The 17,762-nt window shown below is 36.4% G+C and overlaps 1 protein-coding gene across 2 annotated transcripts in view; it reads right to left on the minus strand.

Annotated features, from left to right (window-relative positions):
- The window catches only part of LOC120517725 (zinc finger protein Aiolos-like), a 124,274-nt gene that overhangs the window by 17,129 nt on the left and 89,383 nt on the right, over nucleotides 1-17,762 (minus strand). For both annotated transcript variants that reach the window (XM_039740184.1, XM_039740185.1), the window contains one exon: nucleotides 5,902-6,018. In XM_039740184.1, coding sequence (XP_039596118.1) covers nucleotides 5,902-6,018 — 117 coding nt within the window. The remainder of the gene's footprint in view (nucleotides 1-5,901; nucleotides 6,019-17,762) is intronic.

Below are 17,762 nucleotides of genomic sequence, written 5' to 3' on the forward strand. Positions count from 1 at the left end.
TCTATCCATCAGGCACTCTGAAGTATGGTTGTCCCTTTTTGTTTATTTTTTATTGTAGTCAGTCCACATAGTGCACCTGAGTAGTGTGGTTGCCTACAGAATTCAGCTACAGTATGTGGCATTCTTTCTTTGTCCAAAGTAATTGATAGTAGTAGCAATTTTAGAGAATTTCACTCAACTTTGTACACATGACAATACTACTACTACTTACTTTTTGCACTCATGAACTGTCCCAAATAACTTGTAGCAAAACTTTATATTGCAAAAGTGGTCAAAACATGTTGTAATAGAGAACAGCTGAATTGGAAAGGTTCTATCAAACAGACATTATGATAAAAGAATTGCTACCTTTAATACTTACAGTGTGATAGCAGCAGATAAAATGGAATTATACACAGTATATAATATATAATAATATATAATATAAAGCGTATACCTCTAACACACATCATAAGCAGTGTTCCCTAATGGGTATGAATATGGACTTTAAACTAAAAGATGACTGATTTAATGTACAGTATATGATGTATATACCTGTTTCCTAATACAAGTCTTATTGTTATACTCAAAGTTCATAAGTGATTAATAATAATTTATGCCATATTTTTATGGAGGGTTTTCTTTGGCCGATTACTTAGGGAAGGTCTATGGATCACATTGCCTATACCTTAATTTTAGAAATGGTTAAAATACGTCATGTTGAAAATTTTGATTTAAAAAATGGTAAAAGCTAAAAGTGAGTTAGATAGCCAAACTCAGAATTAAAAAAGGGTATGAGCTTAAAGGGGGTTACGTGTTACATTCTCCATTTGCTTCAGCTTTATAAAGACCAGTTCAGAGCCTATTTAGATGTGTAAACCAATCACCAAACTCTGGAACTACAAGCAGGATAGGTTAACACAGAAAAGTATATTGAAAAAACAATGAAACAAGAGTGTAAAAGCTACCACTTTTATGATAAGGATTTCAACTAAAAATGATCTACTCAATAAAAATGTGTGTAATATATAATATTATACAGTATGTGTGTGTAATAATATAAAATTGTTTTCCAATTCAGCTATTTCTTAATTGATATAAGAAATTCAAGAATAATAAAAACAAATTTCCATATCTGCAAACTCAAAAAACAACAATAAAACAGATTAATGCGCATTAAAAGCCTACATATCAGTCCATCACTTGACCTACCGATCTGATGGAAAATGCCAGATAATAATAACCTTTGGATAAGATCAAGGACAAACTGTGGGATGTACTGCTTCTGGCATCAACGCAGACAACACAGATGGTTTCCTGCTACTTTGTTGACCTCACTGTCAATTATAAAAGAAACAATAGGGAGAGATTTCAACTGAGTTCAAGGTAAACTATTTACCTTTAGAAAACACATTGTTAAGTTTACTTCACTTTAATTTAAAATCCATCTCAACAAACAAATCAGCTAAGAATGACTAGCTATCCCATTCTATTCTCTCAAGACTGTTTATGTTTATTGACCACCCAAAATATGTTGGGGGGGGATGAAGGATTTGGGTATCATTCCCATGACAGAGTCGCAAGAAGGGGTGCTACTGTAGGCAAAAATGACAAGTCTTTCATTAAAATCGGTGACCTATACATAAACAGGATGTGGATATATGTTCACTTTATAATTCTATATAATTCAATATGTGCATTCAAACACAAACACGTGATATCTTCAAGAAAACATGAGTAAATGTGGGCTACAAACTACATTAAAAGTAGAGGCGTCTTCATGGATGTGGAGACTGATATAACTAACATTCCAACATGCAGTTATAATACATATACCTGTCAGACCCAGTAACTCATGATGTTGACTTCTATGAAAATGAGACAACAATGACTTTGAGACATGGTTTATTGTTTAAACACATTTCTCAATTTGTTGATGTTCCATGGAGACAGGGTTAAAGTGCTGTTGGCATAAAAGTTGGAGTAAAAGAAATCAGCAATTAGGGGCAGCTGGACATAAATGGATTAACACCTTTATGATTATATCCATAAATTAATTTGGGATACAGACAGAAAAAACAATTCCAGTTAAGCTGAAGGAAAAAAACAAAATCTGCAGGGGCACCAAGGTAAAAATGAAAAAAGTAAAGCTAAACAACATCAGAAATTCCTTGCTTTTTCTTTTTATTTATGTGTGTCTGTAACACATCTGTTTTCAGTAGGAGTCAGATTTAATGCCATAAAAAGTAACCTAATTGCAGAAAAACAAAATTATTTAATTTACTACATTGTTCAAAATCAACTGCTTTGACCTCCCCTTTTATAATTTTCTTACTCTTGCTTGCTACATAATAATGTTTTCTTTACAAATAAGCTGTTTTTATTTTTATGTATATAGGTCCAGGGGCTGGAAAGGTATTCTTCAAATCGATAAGGATAACCAAAAGAATTTCTCAGAAGAATCAGAATACTGTTGCTAAGGAAAAGGTTGTCTAAGTCACTGTGACACAAACCAGAGTGAGCAAGTAAGAGAGTCCTGTGGTGATATACTAGATAATGTTGATCCCCCAAGGAATAAACACCCTTTAATTTGGGTCTCTACAGAAGTACATGGGTAGAGTTTGTATGTCTTTTGATTTCCCCATGCAATCATCTATGTTTATTAGCACCTTTAAACTGGCCTTCTGTGAATAAGTATGCAGGCTGGGTTGTACAAAAAAGACACTTCGTACAGTGTTGACTCTTGCTTTTACTAACTAGTGTTGCGAAAGGCAATGACACCATGTAGAGAAACTGAATTTTCTAAAAATTAACAGAATGGATGAACCTGAATATATTCAACAAGTATAACCTGGATTAATAAAATAAGTAAAAATTCTCTTCATTATGCTCTATTCTGTTTGAGAAATAATAATTTGCAGTGACAAAGCAGAGTAGTGTGGCTAAGGCGTTTGACTGTAAAGCAAGTTACCAGTTCAATCCCTACCAAGGACTGACCACATGACCTGGAAAAGTCACTTAACTTGAGAGTTCTCCAAGATAATTAATGTGCAAGCAACAGTGTAGTTCACACAAGACCTGTAATTTGATTTTGATTAAAGTCAGTGTATTAAAAAACATAACGGCAATGATTTATTTCACCAAAAACAAACCTATTATTAAATACCTAGACATTTTTTGATCTAGCAAGCCAGCATCACTTAAGTGCTAAGATATAACAGACTGGTTCTATGTTGGATGTTATTTTATTCAGCTGCTTCATTAAAGAAAACAAGTTTCAAAGCAGTGGTGGTGGGAATAAATGGATTATGTAAAATAGGACTAAGAACATTCAGACTACTGGGGTAGAAACTCCTAATTTAACATAGCTATGCAAGCAGCATCCCCTAACATTCACATTAACTCAGGTCATATTTTGATTCAACCTGTAGATGCCATTTTTTGCTTATTTATGATGATAAGCATAATGGTTGTGGTTGACCAAGAAACAAAAATAATGCAATGAGAATCATTTAAACTTGCCTTTTTATTACTCTTGCATTTTGCAAGCCAAGAGACCAGGCAAAACATGTACTTTTAATACTGCTCAAGATAATTTTTATTAACCCTAATTGTGCTCCTTTCAGCTTGACGACAAAGCAAAAAAATCATTGTCACTTAAATGTGCTTTAATAACAAGTCCTAGAAGAGATACAGTGAGGCCCACTAGAAATCACACGACTATCTGCTCTCACTAGAGACAAAGCACAGTGAGAGAGATGTTATCTGGAGTAAGAATGCAATGCAGTGCGCAATTATTCTGCAAACTTACCACAGGGGTCTTTCGCAATGGTCTGCTCTTTGAAACATTGTAAACATTCCCCCTAACTATGCTTCCAATTTTACTTTTCACTCTACATTTCTTGCATTTTGCAAGGGTCTGCTTTTTGAAATATTGCTCACACTCCCTGCATCCCTACCTCCAATGTTACTTTTAAAAAGATACTTTTCCTCTTTCTTGTATATATTTTTTAAGGTGGACTAACAATTTTACATATTTATTCTTGTTTATAAGTCCATTCAACCACGTAAGAGCATTGTTACTAGATAAACAACATAACATTCTTAAACTAAAGCTTCAGGTATAAGGCAGGAATTAATTCCAAACTATACACTAGAGCATTGCAAGGTCCACCCATGAATGGACCCATATAAATACAAGCTTATCAAAAACATGGAGAAAAACCAATGCAGACAATTGTGTTAACTCCATATACTGACAGCGACTGAAGGTAGGATACAAACCCCAACACTGGATCCATGAGACAACAGCTCTAAGCACTATTCCATCATGCTGTCTAAAAAGAGATTCCCTTTTGAATCGTCTTTTAAAGTAAGTTACTATATTAGCATGACAAATTCTGGCACAAGATGCAACAGTCATACAACTAAGAAAATAAATGACTATACAACCAACATGACTTACTATGAACAGTTACTACTTTATTCCTACTTCAGTGTCAAGTAGAGTACTTTTTTATCTGCTTGTAAATACTAGAAGAAAATATTATCTGATGTTTTTGATGCTTTATTTTCCTTGATTAAACACATGCTACAAAGGACCTCTGTAAACACACATTAAAACTTTTCTGATATGAAAAAAAATCATTTTCTGGCAATTTTGCCAATCTGGTAAGGAATAAATTTGATCATAGTTATTTTGAGATGATGATAAAATAAATTTTATCTAATTTTATAAAATCCTGTCATTTCAGTACCGTGTTTGTGAGAGACCATCCAAGTCGCATTGCACACAGAAGGTAGAAACCAACATTGGATGGAACACCCTCTTGGAAGGCACACCCACTCACATTCTAAAAATGCAGATTCGCGGATGTCAACTAACATAATATGCATATTTTTGAAATCCATGAGTAAACTGTAACATTTGGAGAAAACACAAATAAACTTCAGGAAAATGCCTATGTAGAGTTTGCATAGAGCTTGGTCCAGGATATCAGGAGGTTTTTTTTTTTTACAACAGTACCAATCATCAGCACACAGACAATCACTCATGATCATAGAAGTATTTTCAAAATCAGAATTTTAGCCAGGTTTAAAGAAACAAACATCCATCCATTATGCAACCCATTATATCCTAGCTACAGGGTCACGGGGGTCTACTGGAGCCAATCCCAGCCAACACAGGACACAAGGCAGGAAACAAACCCCAGGCAGGGTGCCAGCCCACCGCAGAGAAACAAACATGATTTTTATAGACAAATTAAAAATGAAAATTTTCAACTTCACTTACACTGCAGAACACTATGTTGTTATATCCTGCAACAATTCCACACACAGTTCATACTTACTCAGAGCAAATGTGCGAATGTCAACTACATGTGAACAATTAAAAATTTTTATTATAAGCCAAAAAGGTATTTCATATTTCAATTAATCAACAAAAGAGATAGCACTGAAATTAGTTATTTGAGATACAATTACTTAATTTACAAGCTCAAACAAAATAAATATTCAGGCTCAACAAGTAATCCAATGTAAGAGAAATTCATAAGCACAGCCCCAAGAATTCTCTTCCACTCAATAATCTTGAATGAATAAAAGTGTTGTTACACAAATTATGTGTTTTTCAGTTATACAGTATATATTTCATTAATTCTTGATGCTTTATTTTAGCAAGTAGGCACCTAAAGGTGTGCCCAAGACAAGTTCACGATTCTAGTATATTCATTTATTTTAATCGAAACCTATTCTATATTTGTATGCATTATACTTGACATTCCTAAAATGTAAAAAAAAAAGACCACAACTTATTCAGAAGCGCCATGCCTCCTATGCATTATGTCATTGTGTATGCTTGTCTAAATAATTAAATAATTTACAGAAAAACACAAGAAGAAGAAAAAGAAAAAAAAATCTTACCAATAAATTTCTGAGGCATGGAACTTTTTCGTTTGGCTACGTTGCTTGCCAGTCTGTCCAGCACAAGTGCTCTTTCTGTTCCCATCTGTGTTTTGGCTTGCCTCGATTCTTCAGGCTCTGTTTTAAACAACGTATAAATTTAGTTCACTAGTTTTGAAAGTCTTTTTTTTTGTTCAACAATGCAGGCTAGGATGCCATATGCAAAAAAGCAGCAGGATTGACATTTGCTGTTTCCACGCATAAAATACTTGCTGTCTAAAGATACACGGAAGTTGATCAAACACTCCTGAAGTAACGTCAGTTTTGCCATCAGGTGCAATGCAGAGGTTGTGGCTAGTGGAAGTACTAAGTGAAATACAGAGAAGCATCCTGTGGTCCCATGAGCCACGGAGGGGGACATGACCCACACTACGTCTTCAGCTTCTGAACAGGAAGTACAACGGAAGCCTCTGGACACATTTACTCTGAGCAGAAGGCAGACTTCAAGCCTGGCTGCTCAGGCTTCTTATAATTTTTTGCTTTATTAACACCTGCATTTTTTAAGTGTTGGTGTTTTTTTATTAAGAAAAAAATTGCAATATTTAAAATGTTAAAAATCTATTCACATCTTAGTTTATAACCCATCAGCAGGAATAACCCTATGCATTACCTAATGCTATAAGTAAACTGAACTTTGCTCAAATTCTCAGAATTGTTTAGTTTACTTTATATGACAGCCCTGAGCACATACATCCATTTCACATAAGTAACATCTATTTATTTGTCCATTTTTTAAACTAATCATGCATCCATTATTTCATTCTGCTTAATCCACAACATCACCATAGCAAGTCTGTATAAGTGTTCAATTTAGCACCTGCAGTCAACCACATCTGCACATTTTTGGGATGTGACAGGAAACTGGAGAAGCAGAGAAAACTCAAATTATTGTTCCACCATACCGACCTTTTTCAGAACCAAAAGCTTAATATAGTTGTCAAAAATTACATTATCATCAACTTCCCCAATTGTTCAATGTAGAGGTACATTTTGCACTATACTAAACCATGTCGTTAAAACACAAATATTCTTTCAGAAACAAAAGCTTGCTTATATTTTGAGGAAATTATTGAAATGAAAGTATGATGATTAAAAACTGCACCAGTGTACTATGAACTAAACAACCAAAATGTACTAGGGACAGCTGTAAAATATTTTACAAGAAGAAAACTGGTTTCAATTCTCTGAAGCTGTGACATAGACATACAGCTTATTTAAGTATCTGGTTGTCTTCTTTAGATTCTACATTTCATTTTAGAGCCTCTAGTATGATAAATTTCAGTTGCCAAGGCAGCCACACACTGCATATTAGGGCTGTCAGACCAAATGTCACTATTTGAAAAAAAAATAAAGTGTATATTCATAATTTTTATTCAAAGTGAAAAAAAAGCATTCAAATGGAAAAGAACAATTGTTTGTCTTACTTTACATTAAATTTGGCAATATTTCTGCATCCTACAAATATGACTTTGCACATCTCGTTTACAATCAGCTTGTATTTTAATTAGTAAAACATATCCTTCCACTTTGAACACAATTTAAATTAAGAGTTTTTTTCCTTGTTTGATCTGCTTTTGGCTGTACAGTTGCACTAGAAACAGATTTTTAAACACTTTACCGGCACCCTAAAAATATTACCGTTTTACTGATCCTGTTCTGGTTCACTCTTGAACCTGAAATGCATGACTTATTGATGTGCTAACTGTTGAACATCCATTGCAACAGCCAAAACTTTGTTTCTTTTGTCATTACGAAAAATGGAAAATAACTACCATATTTATGATTTTCCTTTTATTAATTAAATAGCTTTAAAATGTCCATTTTAAAGAGCATTTTCTGTGCTAGCAATACTCATTTAGCTACCCTCAGCCAACAAGAGTTTTCACACATTGTCACTTCTTTTCTGTTGGGACACACATTTCTTAAAACAATAAAACGTAATTAAAATGCATACTCTGGTCATCTGCATTACATTTTTGTTGCCGAAATGTTTTTTTGGTGAAATGAGATTTTCACCATTCTTTTTATTTTTAAAATATTATATTTCTTGTCAGGGTTTAAGCATGGATTCTGCATAAGGTACAAGCAATTAAAAACTAGCCAGCTATAGATTTCATTAATCACAGTATTTTGATGGATTTACAAAATATTATAGACGTTTCACAAAGAAATTTAGCACAGTTCAAGGCTCAAATCATGAGCCTATAAAAATAAGCTAGAGATTTCTATTGACTAATGAATCAAACTTTCAATAAACTTAAAAGATATTTTAAAGTCTGCCAAGTGTTGCATCACCTTGATTGTTTGTTTGAATTAGAATTACAGGTCCATTCATCTAGTGTTGGTGTTGAGCCAAAGAGATACAATTCACCACAAGGGCAAGGAAACAGGGTCAGGAGAACAGCAGGAGCCAAACATAGTCTAGGTTTGTTACTGAGAAGTCTAAATATGATCGTCAAAGCACTGAAATGGAAACTGAAGAATAAGCTCAAAAAACAGAGCAAATGGTCATAACAAAAAGTGATTCAAGAAAATATTCACAAGCAAAACACTGAGGTTTTGTTAGGTTAACAGCAAATTCAGATAAAGGCAAAGGTCAATAACTATTTGTGATGTCACGTGGCACACGGCCCCAGATATTACCTTGTAGCAACCTCAGAGAAACCCAGAAGCAAACCCTTTCAAAATGGCGACACCTTTGAAATTCACAATAAGGTTGCACAAAGATGCAAAAAAAAGCAAAACTAAAAAAATCCTCTAAAATATCAAAATGAAAAAATAAAATGGCAAAAATACATTCAATTACTTGACAAGAAGCATGAAACCATGTGCATTTTTTGTAAGAATTTATACCAAATAAACTGAACAATTGTATCTGCCATTGGATGTTTTTAGCTGTGAAATTTCTTATTAGAATAGTGGAGGCACTGACTGGAAGCTACAGAGTTAGCCTTTTTTTCGTCCCACATCATACTTGAAGACTGAAAAATGCCATAATGCAAAACAGACATGGTAGGCATTGTTCATTTGTAGTTGTATAATTGTATAATTAATTATATAATTTCTAATCAATCTGGCAACAAGATTGTAAAATTTGATGCGCTGATTCATTAATTTTATATGAGCAAAGATGAACCTATTTTCCCCATAAAAAGTTTGGCTGTGGTTGAGGTTCATAAACCAAAGATCAATAAAGATACAGTTTCTCACACACTAGAATCCAAATCTTCCCCAAAATTAGGTTTACTCTTCATTCGTAACTCACAGCTTCTTGAATTTTGGATGCAGGTTTTCTGTTTTAAATTTTGTAAGTTTATCAAAAACATAACGTGTTTGTTTCCATGATATGATATGTTATGTTTAAATACATTAATAATGTGCATTAATGAAAGTTCTTCATTAAGAAATACAGAGGTTCATTCTTCATCCTAACTACAGGGTCACAGAGGTCTGCTGGAGCTAATCCCAGCCAACAGAGGGCGCAAGGCAGGGAAAAAAAATCCAGAGCAGGGTGCCAGCCCACCACAAAGGTTCATTTTTTGATATCAAAAATATGATATGCCCTACAAATTATTTAATCATGCCAATCCTATTTGCAATTTGTAGCTTCTTTCCAGGTTTGTCCATTCTCCAACCCATTTATTAAACAAACTCTGAAAGTCCATTGTGCTTCTGATAGCATACTGACAACTGCGCTATTATTCACAAAAATAGATTTTCAAAAAGTTTTTTGTTAGCTGATCTTTTGTGTATGGTTTTTATTTTTCACTTGAAGTGATCTTTCGAGTGTTGCTTGTTTAGTGAGTACACTGACAACAGCATGAGTTTTGCAATCATAGGATAAAACTGATAATTCAATGTAGTGCACTGATGTACCTCAAAGGTGCTTTATGCAATAATGTCCTTGGTGCATTTTTTTTTATTATTTACTTCATGTCTAAAATAGAAGACAATTAAAGATTTCTTTAAGCATAAGGCCGGACACTGCAATTTAGAATGACATACTGGATTGTCATAGGAACACAGGACATCTTGTTTTGGCATTGCTGCATTGAAACTGGGTTCTTCCAAATTTGGCTCCCCCAAGTAAAGCAATGGACCAGGACATAGCTCTGAGGAAATCACTTCTTTGGTATCCTATTAAAATGCATTAATATACATTCTTTTTAGCTCTACACTAATGGTGCAAAATATTTTAATATGGTGTCTAGAGTGAAAGTCGCTTTATGAAACAAACATTGATTGACTGAAGTAAACACTGTTTTACTCTAAGCATACATCAGACACATTAAAACAGACATCCCATATGCAATAAAACCTCTATAGCATTTTCAACAGGTTAGTCGGGAAACATCTTATTGAATAAATTAATCTTAAAAGCTTAAAAAGAGTGCATTAAACACAGCAATGCTAGAATTTCATACTGTGCTTGTTTCAGATGGGCTGTTTCCTTGTTTGTTATTCATATCTACTACAATGTCCTTATAGCACTGTTTTTCTTTTTGGTGTTGCAACCAACTTTTTACCATGCAAGTGTCATTGCAACCCCTTAGTGAATTGAGTGTGATTGTCAAAATGGGGGGTTGGGGAGAGGGGGGCAATTTATCTCCCTTGGTGAAATGAGTACAATATTCAGAGTTTGGGGTTCCCTGGGTGAATCAAGCATGATTGTCAGAGCTTGGAGTCTCTACTGTGAGTTAAGCATGATAGACAGAGCGGATTGTAAACAATAGCAACTCACAACCAACTTAGTGGTTGGGAAACACGGCTTTATAGCAATAGTACCCTCTCAGGAATAGCCAAGACAAGACCAAATTTTTTCCACTGGAAAAAACTTGAATAGTTTAATGCCATAAATTACTATTAACAGCATTTACTCATAAAATATAAGCTCACTTTTTAAACTTAATTAAAGATAATAACCATTAAATAAATAAAAATTTTCATAAATACATACACATATATATGAAACAGTTACATAAAAATCACAAACTGGAGCAGGCTTTGTGTAAATCGGCATTTTAAATGGCAGTAAGGCTGCATTGCTGTCTGAAGGTATGACTGAAGTCCACTCACTTATTATATAGGCATTCCAAATGTAAAAATATCTTTCTTTTGTCTTTATAAACTGTTGGCTGATACATGCTAGATGTACATTGACATGGTTTTCATCATAAAAGAACTTCGTAAAATATTAGTTTACAAAAAGATTAGCGATAGGCGATTTCATCTAATGTCTTGACCTTATATTTTTGGGCCAGTTAAGCAACTGATATTTCGTAAATTTTGCAAATAGATATTCTTGGAAAAGGTGTTCACTGTAATCTAAGTTAAGTAATATTGCTGATTGTCTGCTAGTTTATTTCCCCCACACATTTTAGTTTTATATGTTTAAGAGATACAGATCTTGGCATTTACATTTTTTTTAATTTTCTGAACAGTCACAATATTGGTATATGTTTTTCTTCATGGCACATTTATCTTTATGTGAATATTGTAGTTTGTGAAGACATACTAGAAAGTCAGTCCATTACATATGTCCTACCCATGTTATACGCAACTACTAATATACCTAAAGTCTTTTCCAGCAGTGTTAATTTGAAAGTTGCACAATTAATACACATACACACAAATGTTTTGAACTTGCAAAAAAGAGTGGGAGTGCTCTTTCAAGAGAATCACATTACTGTATTCCGCAATATGAAAGGAAACAATTCTGGCTCATTAAAAAATATATTAATCTAACAACTTTGAACAGAGTAATTTCCGACTCAACCCAGTTTCCTCCTACACACTTTAAAAAAAGGGTTGAGAGTAGTGAGAAAACATGTCATACACTTCGTAGCAGTTTTGTAATGTCCCACTGTCCCACTCAATGCAACCACTTCCCCCTGCAGTGTTAGGCGACTTTATCCTTCATTACAAAAGTGCTCACCTTCTTAGAAATACTCACCTTGTATGTTGTTAAAATAAGAAACTAATTTATCTCTGATTTCTTTACGATGCTCAGCACTTGTCAAACTGTCAAACTGCCAATTTATCTTAAAGGCTTAGTTATTTCACACATTTAAGGTTTTAACTGAGAGTGACAGAACTATAAAACTATGATAGAACTATTAAAATAGTCAGGAAATTACAAACTGCTTACCACCAAGCTAAACTTGCAATATCCAGGTTTTAGTTGCAGCCTCAATAGTCACAATACAGCGACCTAAATACACTGCAGGCATGTCATTGCAAACATTTTGTTAAGTTTTATTTTAACTTTGCTCTTTACAGAGTTTTAGATAGAAGATAACCTGCTTTTAAATAATGTCTGTTCTTTTTTTATTTCTGCAAATATAAAAAAACTGGCAAAAGACAAAACCACAAGTGCTGAATAGAAAGAAAAGAAAGCGGCATTGTTTCCTGCATCATCTCTCATGTGGTTCAAAAGTGATGGAGTGGGGAACGCAGAGGTGCCTTATTGTGCAACCTATACTGATTGTCTGACAACTAGAGATTATTATCTGAGGCCCAGTGGAGACTTTAGGCCTGTTACATAAAATACTCAACTGCAATATAGGGAAATTAAATGACAGCTTCCTTTTGGGGCAGTACTAGAACTTAAAGATACCCACAAGATAAGGTATTTTACTTCACATCCTTCAGCACTGAGCCATCCTTCTATCTGCAGAAGTGACCTTTTGGTCCTATACAATTTTTTTTATCATTGACTGCATTATTTTTGCTAATTTCTCCAAAAAAAAAGCTATACTCTTTATCTCTCTGCATTCATTGTATTGCATAGCTTTTGCCTTCTTGGAAATAAAGCATTTCTTTTTTTTAATAATGTAAATGACAGTAGTATTTCAATGTTGACTAGAAGGAATTGATAAAATATGAAATAAGCAATGAGAAAATGTAAAAGTATCCCTAAACAGAAATAACATTTCTTAAACTCCATACATGAAACTCAATCAAGTACTTCCACAGAAACAAGCTCAGAGTAACTTACACAAAACAGATGTATCTGTACTGGTGACCAGTGGCAATCTAAAAAATTGAAATGAAAATTCCCTCTGCAAAGACCCAAATACTTGAGCTCCTGAACTATTATTTTATACTGTAGACAAAGACGTATGTATATTTCAAAAGCGCCCTATGGATTCAGTTTTTGAGGGCTTGCTTTAGATATATCATGTAAAGTCAAGTCAAGCTAGGGAGCATGCACTGGAACAGTCCGTTGCCGCACCCACTACACAACAAAACAATTCGGGATCCCAGGTGGCAAACCCCCAGGCAGACACGCAGTCCAGTCCCACCCTCCGGAAATGACCCTCTATCTGCCGGAGCCAGGTGTTACATGGGCGACCCCTTGGCCTGGTCCAGCCACTAGGGTCTCCAACCATGAAGATCTTACGAGCTGGATCACCCTCGGGGAAAGGCGCCACATCGCCGTAGTGCCGTAACTGACACTCCCTCAAAATGAAGGTAATGTGCCCATGAGCAACTGCTCATTCGACACAAAGTCAAACCAACGGTACCTAAGGACCTTCACCTATTCTGTTTCTGTTCTCGGTACTCAAATGTGGCACTTGGTGCCACGGCCCACCTGCCAAGTTGTTTTGCCTGCCTATGGTAAAGTAATCCCTGACGGAGGATCACAGGAATCATGGGAAAGAGGGGTCATTTCATCGGATTGGATGGCCCAGCACTGCTTCAGCCGTGGAATGGCCAAATGGGGGAGGCACTCTGATGGATGAGGTCTCCAGGACTCTAAAAATATCCAAATCTTATTATGTAATATCATCTACTGTTAAATTCTGCTCCGTACTTGTAAAATTTTTATTTTTATGCTGTATTGAGGATTTGTTCTGTTCTGTGTATTGTATTGTATTGACCCCCTTCTTTTGACACCCACTGCACGCCCAACCTACTGTACCTGGAAAGGGGTCTCTCTTTGAACTGCCTTTCCCAAGGTTTCTTCCATTTTTCCCTACAAGGTTTTTTTGGGAGTTTTTCCTTGTCTTCTTAGAGAGTCAAGGCTAGGGGGCTGTCAAGAGGAAGGGCCTGTTAAAGCCCATTGCAGCACTTCCTGTGTGATTTTGGGCTATACAAAAATAAACTGTATTGTATTGTATTTTCCGAAGAGACACAGTACCAAAGGATTCCAGTCTTCATCTCAGGTCACTGGATAGCGTCCATGTCTCGCAATCATATAGCAAGACAGGAAGCACCAGGACTCTAAAGACTTGGACCTTCGTCCTCTTGCATAGATATCGGGAGCGCCACACACACCTTTCCAGCGATCTCATGACCCCCCCATGCTCTCCCAATCCGTCTATCGACTTCATAGGAAGACTCACCAGAGACATGAATGTCACTGCCAAGATAAGTAAACTTCTTGACAAGGTTGACACTCTCTCTGCAGACAAGAGGTCATTAAAGGCCTGGATCTTGTTTTTTATCTAGGATACTCACAAGCCCAGACACTCAGACTCCTCACTCAGTCTCTTGAGCCTCCATTGACTCCACAAAGATCACAACATTGTCAGCAAAGTCAAGATCCGTGAATCTTTCTTCACCAACAGATGCCCCACAGCCGTTGGACCCCACGACCTTGCCCAACACCTAGTTCATGCAAGCATTGAACAGAGTAGGAGCAAGAACACACCCCTGATGAACCCCATATATCTAGACATATGCAGGATTTTTATTAGCAGTAATAAAGCTTTATTGTGTAAGTAATGAAAAAGAAAAGGAAACATTTTGAAAATAACGTAACATGATTGTCAATGTAATTGTACACACACATATATATATAAATATATATATATATATATATATATATATGTGTGTGGTGTAAAAACATCAGTAAAATATTCTGTATTGTTGTTTCTGGATAATATTCTATTGTATAATTCAAAACTGATTACAAAAGAATAGGTAGGATGCTGTTTTAAGCACTGGATGTGAAAAATGATGTGCATTCTGTTTTTATATATTATGTATGTATTCATAAATATACATTAAGAAAGGAACCTTTTCTTTACTCCTACAAAGTTCCAACTGAATATAATTCAATTGATTTTAAAAAACTTTTTAGTATGTTTTTTTTTTTTGTGTGTGTGTAAATATATATTATCTAACTGCCTTACCTGCCTTTTTTTGTGGGTATACCTTTTTAAATATGATTATAATATTGATTTGATGAAAACTGTATGTATATATATATTGTGGCAGTAGGGGGCGCTAGTGCTCCCTTGAACCCTCAGGTATAACTCCAGACACCAGGTAAAAGTCCAAGACTTTTTATTTTCTTTCACAGTGCACCAAGCACCCTCCACACTACTCATATATTTAAATACAATAAACAATACTCTCTCTCTCTTAACAAAACTCTCCTCCTCGCCCAGACACTTGCTCCTCTAACCCCGAGCTCAGCTCAGTGACTGGACTGAGGCACCGTCCTTTTATAGCCCCTGACCCGGAGGTGTTCCTGTCCCATCAATCCATAGTTCCTAATTCCTTCCGGGTCAGGGCAATCAGTCCTTTTACTCAACCCGGGAGCACGACATTTCTTCCCGTCACGTAACCGTGACGTACTCCTGGGTCATACGGCCTCACAGGGCCCATAAGCCCCCCCACAGCGACTCCTGGTGGTCCCCAAGGTATCCAGCAGGGCTGTGTATAGACACTACAAAGTCCATAAGGCCCTGCTGGACCTCGGGGCACGATCCTGCTGTCGGGAGAGCTCCTCCTGGCGGCCTGGGGGTGCTGACCGGCATGGGAAGCCGGCAGTCCTCCACAATTTATATATACTGTACACACACATATCTACATATATACACACACATACATATAGACACACACACATATATATTGTCAGGGATGCCAGGGGCAACGACCCGGCCGGGACGCCGTGAGTGACTGGAAGAGGGTCAAAGCCCACCCTGGATCACGTGGGGGCCGCCTTCCTGGTTGATCTGGGGGCCACGGGTACAGGGCATGGAAGCTCCACCCTGTAGGGGCCCGTGGTCACTGCCAGGAGGCGCCCCAATGCCTTCGGGACCTGTCACCCCAGCACTTCCGCCACATCAGGAAGTGCTGGGGGGAAGATTTAGGACGGCACCCGGAGAGCTGCTGGGGTGTGGCCAAGGGAGGAATGCCGGGAACACCTGGGGCTCATCCGGGGACTGTATAAAAGGGGCCGTCTCCTTTCATTCAGCGCTTGAGTCGAGTGGAGGCAGGACAAGGCAAGAGAAGAGAGAGTGGAGGCGGCCCGAAGAAAGGCATATTCTGGCCAGGACTGTGTGTGTTTGGGGTTTGTGCACTGATTTTGGACTGGGTCTCAGTGACCATTATTGTAATTATTGTTTATAATAATTACGTGTGGTGGTGAAAAACAACATGTCCGCCTGTCTGTGTCCGGGTCGGCTCCACAATATATATACTGTATATACCCTTTGGGATGCAAGCAGCTGTTGCTGGGGGTGCCAGAATCCATCGAGGAGGAAAAATGAAAAACATTATTTATAAAAAATCTTAACTTATCTATCCATTCCTAAATAATTAAATGGGCAGGCTATTTCGTATCAGTGCAATACGCTGCTTGTTAAAATGGATGACTCCCGCTCTTACGTGCACTTAGTGCTGAGTGGGTATTATGAACTCGTATCTGTTCAAGTTCTATTTAAATTTTAAATATAAGTAATTTTTATTTAGTTGACAGAAATATGTTTGGTAGGAATGTAAGTTAAATTTAGTCATCATTGCATAAATTTTTCTTCACCATAGAGATTTAAAGACTAAATTCAACTTACATTCCTACCAAAGATACTTCTGTCGACTAAATAGAACCTACTTATATCCAAATAGAACCTGAAAAGATATATTTTTTCAAATCTGATCGCACATTTTAGATCGACTTGATGTGCACTACATTGAGCCTGCCTGCCTCAATAAGTCACCGTTGCTTCGCTCTTACTTTTTTACCGTTCATTTAATCATGGCTAGTTGTGAAAAAATTAGAAAATGGAAAGAAGATTACACTGAGTATGGCTTTACCAAAACAATTATTGATGGCAAATAAAGTATCCATTATTTATAAAGCCTTAATTGATCTGTTTTTCTGCGTTAACCTCATATTTTTTCATACTTCTTCTCAAACCAAGGGGGTGCGAGTGTAAAATGAATCGGGAAGCGCTGATATATATGTGTGTGTGTGTGTGTGTATATATATACAGTAATAGTTTTACTGTCAAATAATGCAAAGTGTACGCGGCACGTGTTTCGCCCTAATTCTGGGCTCATCAGGCGTACACACTCACTGCATCCCCTCTCGGGAATCGAACCTCGGACGTCAGCGCTAAAGGCGTCCTGTATCCACAATAAATGCCTGTACTGAATAGACAAACCAGGGGACAGCAAGTTCCTTTCTACTTTTCTACTGTAGCCACAGCCGCGACACACATAAAAAACATCAATAATAACTCATAAACTTGCAATATTATTTAGGAAAATCGCAACATTTTACTCAGGAAAAATTCAGATTATTTGTAAACAAAATCCATCCTCCTCTCTTTCCTCAAAAACAGTTCACTCACTCTGTCGAACGGATTATCCATGCGCTTCAGTTCCATCAAAAAGTACCTTTCTATCGCCATCGAAGCTAATGCTGCAAGTCGAACCTGCCCTGTCGCATTTCTGGCATAAGTTTTAATTCGCTTTAGGGCTGAAAATGTCCGCTCGACAGAAGCATTGTACACGGGAAAAGTCACTTCCAAATATACCAATGTGAACAGCTGCCCCATGCTCTCATTTAGATTTTTCTGATGAAG

This window comes from Polypterus senegalus, chromosome 17, assembly GCF_016835505.1.
Source record: "Polypterus senegalus isolate Bchr_013 chromosome 17, ASM1683550v1, whole genome shotgun sequence".
NCBI lineage: Eukaryota > Metazoa > Chordata > Cladistia > Polypteriformes > Polypteridae > Polypterus > Polypterus senegalus.